The 11,650-nt window shown below is 34.6% G+C and overlaps 1 protein-coding gene across 1 annotated transcript; it reads right to left on the minus strand.

Moving 5' to 3' along the window:
• Positions 1–9,045: 9,045 nt before the first annotated feature.
• LOC134279513 (purine nucleoside phosphorylase LACC1-like) lies at positions 9,046–10,472 on the minus strand. Its single transcript, XM_062761924.1, has one exon. The coding sequence runs from the start codon at positions 10,419–10,421 to the stop codon at positions 9,222–9,224; it is 1,200 nt and encodes a 399-aa protein (XP_062617908.1). The 5' UTR covers positions 10,422–10,472; the 3' UTR covers positions 9,046–9,221.
• Between the last annotated feature and the right edge of the window lie 1,178 nt (positions 10,473–11,650).

The raw sequence follows: 11,650 nt of genomic DNA on the forward strand, positions 1-11,650 counted from the left end.
TTGGGGCAAAATGCGTTTTGTCGACCCTCGAACCAAACTGTCTACAGTCAATAAATGTATAGTATTTTCAGTTTTTGCAGGACTGATCGAAAACCCAACTTACCACTTCCTTGTCCTCCCCGCTTTCATCAAGTCACCATGACATCGTTTATTTTTTAACAAATAGGTTTGAAAATGCATATTCATTTCGTTTAAGTGGGTTCCAAAAAATGCTGAAAACTGTTGTCGATGTATTTGAATTATCAATTATCATGTCTCTGTCATTACTTTACAAGATGTGTTTGTGAAACACTTTGCGTCCGGTGGCAACAAAGTTCGAAAAAAGAGGCTATTTTAGCATATAGTTCACAGTCAACAAAAGAACTTGATACGTGGAGTATAAATACCAAATATGAAGTTTCTATCTCTTATGGTACAAAAGTAATGGCAAATGGTACAAAAAAGCTATTTTAGCATATAGGTTACAGTCAAGGTCACAATTAAGGTCACTGACCTTGGTGTCATTTGAAAGAACTGAACTGGTGGAGTATGCATACTTAAAAAATCTTGATAAGTTGAACTATATAGATCACGTGGAAATACCGGTAGTTTGCAGCAAGGAACGGCTGCATCAGCGCTGACCAAGGCATCCCGCTGTGTCACTCAGTTAACTTTTGATAAACACATTATCGGAGAGGAAAAAACACAAGTGAATAAATGCACTGCCTTACTTTGTTGAACTACATCACATCTTAGAAAAAATATTTTGAAACGGCTTTTTATAATTTTTTTCACCATGATTTTAGGAATGTGGAATAAAACAATTGTAAAAGAAGAACTGAATAAAAAGAACCTTTTTATCTAAATTTTTATTTTTCCTCAATATGCTTTAAAAGATATAAAGTAATTTATAACAAACAAAAAGTAAATGGAAAATGTTTCTGTAAAGATTTGAATTATAGATGTTTGTTGTTTCTATAACGTTTTAACAATGTTTTCCAAACATTTCAAAACAATGTTATATTGATGTTTTCTGTTAACATTTGTACCAAGAATTTATAATAATTTTCATTCAATTTAAAAATAAATATTTTTAAAATTTGAGTCAACGTATCACAATTAATACACCACACATTGTGTATATTCTTAATATCATATTGTGATTTTTTAATACTTTTTTCCCCAAACAATGGAATGTGAAAATATTTTTTACCATGCTTTTTAAATAATAAAAATGATTCTAAATATCATTATAAAAATGTTATGTAAAAATGTTTCTAAAAAACTTCCTTCCAACCAGTATTAAACGTTATGAAAAACATTTTAAAAAATGTTTTTGAGAAACGTTTTCTAAAAACGTCCTTAATTATAACCTAACTAAAACGTTATAAAATATTTTACAAACGGTATGTCAAAAACGTTTTGGAATAACATCCTTACAACCGGAATAAAATGTTATGAAATCGTTTTGTGCTACCTGGAAACAAACAGACAGACAGGATAAAAATGTGCGCCCCAGATCTATCTATCTAGGCGCAGAAAAGGTCCATTATAATCTGTCAATCCTTAAAAATAGCAAACTTTAATACGTTTTAAGTAAATGCCATTCATTAGAATGGGGAAGAACATGGAAATTGCTACTTGTGGCCCTCGGACTCGGGCAACAGTTTCCCAGGTCTTCCTCATTACTTCGGGACAACAGTTTGACTGTTCCTCTCGTAGTCATGAAATACATGAAGTGTATAATGTTTCACAAGTTTGTTGATGATTTAGATGACGTATGTGAATCAACAGAATGGCTGGAGGAGGGAGTTCCTGGAGGCAGTGCGCTCAAATTAGCGAACCACTATAAGAACAAAAAATATATCTCCCAACATACTGAAATTTACAGTCCCGAAGCATATGCACGATACTTGGAGAGGTACGAAAGAGTTCTGCTTTAATATAAAATATTGACATTTTTATTTCAAGTATTCTCGTCAGTACATATATATTCGTATTGGATGAGATCTACATCATGGTAGAGTTTGAAACAACTGCATTTGACCAATTTATATTATTTTTCATTTTATTAATTAATTTAATTTTAGTTTGACTACAATGAAGGAGGCTTGTCTGCAGAGCTGATAGTTTGGTTAAATTTCCCTTGGACTCTTAATATTTGAACTGAATCAACATTAATCAGTCCTGTTCGCGCTGTTGGATGAATACATGTAACTTGTTGGGTTTTACATGTATTTATGTGAATTCAATACTAAAAATAAAATATAATTTAATTCATCTAAATTATTATTAGCTTATTTATTGGATGTGTTATATTAAAGTTGCATTGTGGGTCTCACTGACAAAAATGCAAAACCAAACAATAGGCCCGGAACCACTTTGCTCACCTGAGCACATTGGTTAGGTAAGGGCAGAAATCAGCTCAGTATTGAAATGTTTTACAAGGAGGAGGCACACTTGAATTTACACTACCTTGGGATTCTTTTATATCATTATGACTAATAATTATAGCTTTGCTGTTCTTGAGAAGAGTATTTTGAAAGATCTTTTCTTATATACTCAGTATTCCTATGTAAAAGTCTGATTCTCCAGTGTGACCCCACCATACCCTTGGGATTCATGATTTGAACAAACTTGAATCTACACAATGTACAGAAGGTTTCCTATAAGTTTCAACTTTATTGCCTATTGGTTTTAGAGAAGATTTTAAAGGATAACACACAATTTTCACTGTTTTTGAATTAAAAAGAGTGTATGGCCCATTTTAATACTAGTAAACTTGATTCACCTCCACCTAAGAAAACTAAATCGTGGCAAGTGTGATTGAAATTGGCCCAGTGGTTCAGAAGAAGAAGTCAAAAATGTGAAACGTTTACAGACTATAGACATAGTGTGATCAGAATTTCTTGTACTCACTTTGTTCTCACTTGAGCTTTCAGCTCAGATGGGTTAAACATTTCACTGTATCCATCAATGGTATTGATTAAAACATACAACTGTCAGGCCTATTGAAATCGATATATATATATACTAGTATATATAATCCAATCAAGTAGGACTGGACTCTAGACTTAGATTCCCTTAAAAAGGTAATTGCTTTTACATATAATACGTAAAGTAATATTTTTTTCATTAAAATTAAACATCCAGTCGATGTGAAATATGGTGACTCTAGCACGCTTCATCAAACAAAGTGACACGCTGTTATTGGAATGATAGTAGAATGAAGGACACGTGTTCGTCCTGGTTATTTTACATATCCTTTGTTTACGTTAAAATTATTCCAGTTAACGTATACATGTATTAATGTTTGTTTGTGTACTGCACTGACCCGTGCCATTGTAAGTTTCCTTAGCATATCTTGCTCTTCTGTCTTGGAAAAAGCACATACTTACTCTCTCTCTCTCTACCGAGTGTTTTACAATTATAGCCACGAAGAATACGTCCCGCTACACAGAAGACAAATGATTATACTGAACATGATGCAGTGGCTAAGTTAATGGCTTATATAAGGAACCTAAGATATAAAACCCTAATAAAAGAATATGGCCGACAACTTCCTATAACAGCTTTAAGTACCTATAAGTCCTATTTTGACCAGACTTGCACGGATGCACACTGCTGGACTTGCTTCGATCTGACCTACATTTTCTGGATGAGTGACCAGGTTAAGAGTATTGGAGCAGAGTTATTTGCCATACCTGGACCAAACTTGCATGGATGATGCATTAAGGGATGCGCACTACCAGAGTTGTTTCAGATGCTGGATTTGACCTGCATTTTCTGGATCAGGGACCAGTTTAAAGCTTTTATAGAAGATTTATTTAATACCAAGAAACTGTAAGACCTATCTGAACCAAACTTGCAGGAATGATGCATCAAAGGATGAACACTCTTAAACTTCTTTCTGAGTGAGCGACTCGTTTAGCTTTTAGATAAATTCATTTCAACAGTGTTGGACTTTGTGTACGTTATTTCCTATCTTTATCTATCAACTTTTGGCTTCCAAATAATAGGTTTTTATGTCATTAAGTTTCACCACAATTGCTCTCTAAGAACTACAACCGACGTCATGATCTGGCAACCGTTTTACGCAATGCATGCTTCCATAAAAATACAACTGATCATAGATCTAACTTTGCTGATCTTGGGAAGAGCTTTCCAGTATATACCAATATAAAACTTTGATTGCCAGTTGTAGTCCTAGACCAACTCTACGGTCTACCCTTGAGGGTTATCGTTTGAGGAAATCTGAATTTGCTCTATATCAGTGGATGCTTTCATATATATATGACTGATCATGGCTTTCTTGTTCTTGAGTATATCTTACAAGATTTTTCGCCAATAGTGGTCACGCCCTATCCGCGTGGATTACGATTTGAAGATAATTGAATCTATACACTTTGTCAGAATGCTTTCATATAAAATTCATCTTTTCTGGTACAGTTGTTTTTGAGAAGATGATTTTTGAATGATTCACTCAATTATTTACCTTTCCTTTACTACCCCCCTTGGTTGAGGACGTGACCCTTCATTTCAATAAACTTGAATCCTCTTTACCTGTGCAATGTTTGGTTGAAATTGGCAAAGTGGTTCTGGAGAAGATGAATTTGTAAAATGTTTATGTCAACGACAACAAACAACAATGTAGCTCACTTGAGCTTTCGGCTCATTCGAGCAAAAATATATATCTTCTAGATGACTAGTGTGCAGTGTTACAACGCACTTTGAAAAATTACGCACTTTGAAAAAAAATTTCAAAGTGCGTTAAATTTAAGACCAAATCAACGCACTTTGAAAAAAATATATTTCTTTTCAAAGTGCGTTAATATCGACCATATATTAACGTACTTTGAAAAAATGTGTATGGCTTAGTCAATATTCTTGCACATCTTACACTGTAGGTATGATAAATAATTGAACCTGTTTGATAACTCATCGGTGACGAGGTCACTTCAGGATGTTAAAGGGAGTGATTTTTCCATACTTTGAAAATTCTTTCTCTCTTAAATGTTTTACTGTACTTATTTTTTCCAGTTTGCATGCATTTTATGTAAACTAAAATCATTGAAATTTTTCAACGTCATATCAGTTATGCAAATACATACATTTGGGTGTAGCCTAGACATCTGTACCGGGGGTTGGGGGAGGTAGTCACACAAATGTTCTGCAAAGATATACATAATATAGGCATTGAAAATCGGGGCTTACCTCGGGGGATCTACTTTCAATTTGCTTCCGACGGCTATGTACAATGTATAAGAAGAAAAAAAGAGTTGGACTGGGAGACCTTCTTCTCGTCTTCTCCTTGTTCTCAATGAGTTAAATGAGTACATGTAAATCAATAAGTTTTTCGAAAGATATAATTATTACAAATTGATTTTCTAAATTACTAAAATCTATAAGTCTAGAATTTTTGTTTTATGCATATTTTTTTTTCAAAGTGCGTTAAATGTCCCCATGGTAAGAAAATGTTTATGTATACTATTAACGCACTTTGAAAAGTATATACATGTACTCCCACCTTTTTAATCAACAGGAAGTCCAGGCTTTTTTATATCACTGACAGCTGCTTTTTCAGTAAAAATGGAACTCGTAAATCTACTTACCTGGTCATTGGTCAACTGCAAAATTATTTTGTTAAAACACATTCTGATTGCACACACAAGTACTCTGAAGTTGACATCAAAGAGATGCTTGCGTTTCTGATTGACCATAGTTTTTGGTGAACAGGTATTCCAACAATCTATTGGAATTCCCATGGGTACCAAATGCACTCAGACATTAGCAGACCTATTTTTAAATTCATATGAGGCAGAATTTGTGCAAAATCTTACACGTGAAAAAAAAGAAAACACTTGCTGTGGCCTTCAACTCGACATTTAGATATATCGACGACGTATTGTCAATTAACAATGGTTATTTCCATTCCTACGTCGATACGATATATCCTGGTGAGCTTGAGATAAAATATACCACAGAGTCTGACACATCTTTTTCATACTAGGATATTTTACTTGAAAAAGACGTTAATAGTATGTTACAACGCACTTTGAAAAATTACGCACTTTGAAAAAAATTTTCAAAGTGCGTTAAATTTGAATCCAAATCAACGCACTTTGAAAAAATAAAATTTCCTTTCAAAGTGCGTTAATATCGACCATATTAACGCACTTTGAAAACCAGAAGTCTCTGTCGAGACTGAAGCTCTACTGGTTTGTACTTATAGCAAAGGAAGAGAAAAGTACTTAAGCAGTTGGAAATTGAAACTTTTCAACAGCAGTAAATAGAATAATGATCCTTGATTAAGTCTCTTTATGTTCTTAGTGCAGTCTACTTGCATGCCACATTTATATTATAATCAGACTAAAATTGTATTTGGAGTAGCATTTTGAAAGAATTTCACAGAAATTTCTATTTATAGTAACCACGGCAACACCGTTCATCGAAATCAAAAATCGATACACAGAATTATGTATCTTATTGTAGTCTACTTGTGTGCCAAGTTATACTGAAATCAAACTAAAACTGTAGAAGGAGTAGCATTTTGAAAGAATTTCACAGAAATTTCTATTTTTAGTAACCACGGCAACACCGTTCATCGAAATCAAAAACCGATATATAGAATTATGTATCTTAGTGTAGTGTACTTGTGTGCCAAGTTATATTGAAATCAGACTAAAACTGTAGAAGGAGTAGCATTTTGAAAGAATTTCACAGAAATTTCTATTTTTAGTAACCACGGAACACCGTTCATCGAAATCAAAAACTGATATACAGAATTATGTATCTTATTGTAGTCTACTTGTGTGCCAAGTTATATTGAAATCAGACTAAAACTGTAGGAGGAGTAGCATTTTGAAAGAATTTCACAGAAATTTCTATTTTTAGTAACCACGGCAACACTGTTCATCGAAATCAAAAACCGATACACAGAATTGTGTATCTTAGTGTAGTCTACTTGCATGCCAAGTTATATTGAAATCAGACTAAAACTGTAGAAGGAGTAGCATTTTGAAAGAATTTCACAGAAATTTCTATTTTTAGTAACCACGGCAACACCGTTCATCGAAATCAAAAACCGATATACAGAATTATGTATCTTAGTGTAGTCTACTTGTGTGCCAAGTTATATTGAAATCAGACTAAAACTGTAGGAGGAGTAGCATTTTGAAAGAATTTCACAGAAATTTCTATTTTTAGTAACCACGGCAACACCGTTCACCGAAATCAAAAACCGATACACAGAATTATGTATCTTAGTGTAGTCTACTTGTGTGCCAAGTTATATTGAAATCAGACCAAAACTGTAGGAGGAGTAGCATTTTGAAAAATTGTTTACAGACGGACAGACAGACAGACAGACAGACGGACGACGGACGCATTACTATCGCATAAGCTCTTCTGGTCTCTGACCAGTAGAGCTAAAAATGTGCATGGCTAGGTCAATATTCCTGCAAATCTTAGTTATGATAAATAATTGAACCTGTTTGATAACTTTTCGGTGATGATGAGGTCTCTTCAGGATTTGAAAGTGAACGATTTTGATTTTTCCATACTTTGAAAATTCTTTCTCTCCGAAATGTTTTGCTGTACTTATTTTTTTCCAGTTTGCATGCATTTAATTTAAACTAAAATTAATTGAAAGTTTTCAACGTTATACCAGTTATGCAAATACATATACATGTATTTGGTGTAGCATAGGCATCGGTGCCGGAAGGGGGGCTTAGGCACACAAATGTTTTGCAAAGATATACATAATATAGGCATTGAAAATTGGGACTTCCCTTGGGGGTTCCACTTTCAATTTGCTACCGACGGCTATGTACAGTGTATAAGAAAAAAGAGTTAAGCTGAGAGACCTTCTTCTCGTCTTCTCCTTGTTTTCATTGAGGTTAATTATAAATGAGTACATGTAAATTAAAAAGTTTTTCGAAAGATATAATTACATGTATAACAAATTGATTCTCTCAGTTACTAAAATCTTAGTCTAGAATTTTTGGTTTTATACTTTTTTTGAAAGTGCGTTAAATGTCCCCGTGTTAAAAATGTCTATGTACAGTCTTAACGCACTTTGAATTTTTTTTTCAAAGTGCGTTGAGTGTGTCCCAAATTTAACGCACTTTGAAAAAAAATTTCAAAGTGCGTTGATTTTGTCCCAATTCTAACGCACTTTGAATTTTTTTTTCAAAGTGCGTAATTTTTTCAAAGTGCGTTGCCACAATGGTAATCTAACAAGCAATCTATATGATAAACGTGATGACTAACTTTTCTGTCGTCAACTTCCCTTACTTATGCAACAATATACCTTCATCACCTGCATACGGAGTGTATATATCTCACTTGATGTGGTACGCAAGAGCATGCTCTACGTATGAACAATTTCTAAAACGAGGTAAATTATTGACTAACAACTTGATGAAACAAGAATATCAACAGTCTCATGGTTTCGTAAATTCTGTGGTCGATACATTGACCTTGTCAGAAAATACAATTTATCATTGAGACAAATGCTGACTGACGTTTTTCATACTGATTGTTAGTCCATTATTTATACACTGAATTGACGACGGATTTTTCCGTTATTTCCCGATCATGACAAGGGGCAGACGGCGGCTGTGACTGGTCAGCAGGGGATTCACTCCTCCATGGCACCTGATCCCACCTCTGATTTTTCGGAGGTCCGTGTTTGCTCTGCTCCTATTTTGTATTGTTTGATGGACTTTGATATTGAATACTGTTCGTTAGCTCCATATCCTTCTTGGTTAAAAGCAAATACAGCCAGACGCCTGAAAGATCAGACTGTTATAAATTGAAATTCATGTCCAGAACTAAATGTCAAATATTTTGAACTAAAATGGACGGACTGAGAATCAAAGAACTAATTTATACTTACCACTCAGAAAAAGCTCCATTAAAAATCTGACATTACCCTCGAAATTAGCTTTAGTTGCGCTTTTACCGAGTTCACTCTAAACCATAACCGGCCAGGATCTCCAGATTTGGATTACAATCATCTTTATTTTGAATTTACATATTTCAGATTCTCCTTATCGAAAGCTACACTAGCATTTAAAAATACCGTACGGGTACATTTTTATATACATTAATACATGTTTGCACTTAATTTCAAATACTAAGAATGTTCTTAGGTTCTTATATACACATGTACTCAATGCATATATAACATCATACACCATATTAAAAGGGAGCAAGCCATGGTCGCTTTTATATTATCATTATGATGGTGAGTTCAGGCCAATAAATCCAATCTGGTTTCCAAACGGTCGGCCATCTCTCCGGTATGAGTACAACAGTTCTGGGTGTTCAACAGTACACAAACTAGACGAAGTATCGTCAATATTCTCCGGTAAAATTCCATTGTATTCCAACAAAGTACGGATCGCTAGTTTTAGATCCACCGTAGGATTTTTTTCTGAGTTATTGTTTAAGACACATTGGGGATTTATGTCTTCAAATTGTTTGATTCCATCCTTGCCAAAATCAAAGCAATGTTTGCAAATGGAAGGTCCCATGACAACAAAAATATCTTTGCTCTGGCATCCGAACTTATCTCTCATCGTTTTAACCGTTTCTGAGGGTAAATTTGCTACGGTCCCCTTCCACCCTGAGTGAACAGCTGCAAAAGCTCGTCTTATAGGATCTGCAAAAAGAATTATGACACAATCTGCACCAGGCGCTGCACACGTGATTCCAAATTTATCACTGGTTACACCATCATAACCATCTTCCGGGGGATCCGTTCCTATCACGTGTACCGTATTTCCATGCACGGCCTTTGCAACAAAGAGTGTTTCTGTATCAAAATTTGCTTTAAGTCCCACACGGCGCCTGTTTTCTTGAATGATGATGGGTGGGTCCCTCTTAGCAGTTGTATAGAGCATATTAAGGGACTTCATTCCAGGAATTGAAGAGATGCCTCCCGTCCTTGTGGTAAAGCCGTGGTAAAATACGTCATTTGGAATCTTTTTGGACTGCAGGATTCTCACTTCGTCTGAAGTTTGTATTTTGCTCAGATAGTCCCGAACGCTTTCGGTTGTACTCTCTAGCGTTTCACTGCTGCTTGAAATATCTTCGCCAACTGCAACAACATTCCAGTTCACTGCTGGAGTGAAAAATACTTGACAAATGAATTTCATTTTTTGTTTGTGTTTACAAATAATCTTTATTTCTGGACACATCGAATTGTCCAAATGATTTTTAGCAAAATGAAATCCGGCAATCAAATCCGTGTTTTGTATTTCCAAAACTGTATCTTTGAACAATTCTTTTACACTCTGTGAAAGATAATCCGGAATATAACCTGTTCCCATCAAGATAATTTTGTCTATAGATTTTTCTGCCTTTAAAACTTCAAAAATTTCATCTTTTTCACTCTTGTCAAAATCATCTGCTAACAGAAGAACACCAAGGGCCATTGCACCTATAAAAATAAGGAAACCTGTATAACATATGATACCAGGAGAAATCCTTGCCAAATTTATTTCACTTCCTTTTCAGAGATAATGCCGTCCGTACCTCGTTTTAAGTCACCATTTCGTAAATTAAATGGTCGTCATAATGACCTTGACACAGTGTTAACAAATACATGTATAACCTATCATTAGGTCATCTTTTGCCTGATCAACGTGTTTCATACCATGTTAGACCTTTGTTTTCGATGGAATGCATATGTATGTCCCGTCTATCTGATCAATATACAGGGCTCACGACTGGTGTGTCCTGTCAACAAGGGATGCTTGCCCCTCCTGGACACCTGATCCCACATCTCATCATCTGGAACATCCTGGCCCTGGGATCCATGTTTTATGCCTTGTTCGTTACCCAGCAGGCACGCAACGTTGTTTCAACGTTGAAAGGAGGTGGAATATAGGTTGCAACGTTGATCAACTATATTTCAACGTTGTTTCAACATTGAGGTTTCAACGTTGAATTCTCAACCTTTTTTCAACGTTGAAACAACGTTGAAGCTGCAACATATTTTCAACGTTGAATGTTCGTCGATATTTCAAAGTTGAAACAACGTTGAGGATGCAACATATTTTCAACGTTGAATGTTCGTCGATATTTCAACGTTGAAGCAACGTTGAGGATGCAACATATTTTCAACGTTGAATGCTCGTCGATATTCAACGTTGAAACAACGTTGAAGATTCAACATGTTTTCAACGTTGAGTATTTTCTGATATTGTAGAGTTAAAACAAGGTTTAAAAATGCAAAGTTGACTGTCTCTTGATTTCAACGTTGAAACAACGTGGAAGATGCAACATATTTTCAACTTTAGGAAATTAAAGTTAGGAAAATTTAACGTTGAAACAACGGGTAACGAGTATTGAGCACTTTAGTGTTTAAGTCCAAAATATAAAGGTGTCTTTAACTTCTAATCCATGCGATTTTCGCAATATACACACAGCTGTATGCATTGTTAGAAAATATTATATATATAATAATTATACTTAATAAATGAAACGCATGCATTATAAATTGATTTACTCAAAAGAGTTGTACCAATAGCTAGTACCATTATAAAATTTTAAATATGAGTTTATATGAATTTGAAGATGGTATCTACATTTAACACTTCATTATAATTACAGTGTGTATGTTTCAAAAAAGGTTAATTTTTTTTGCGGTTCGCCATTCGAA

The sequence above is a fragment of the Saccostrea cucullata genome, unplaced genomic scaffold (genome assembly GCF_032062105.1).
Source record: "Saccostrea cucullata isolate Sc308-1 unplaced genomic scaffold, CSIRO_AGI_Scuc_v1 ctg9487, whole genome shotgun sequence".
NCBI lineage: Eukaryota > Metazoa > Mollusca > Bivalvia > Ostreida > Ostreidae > Saccostrea > Saccostrea cuccullata.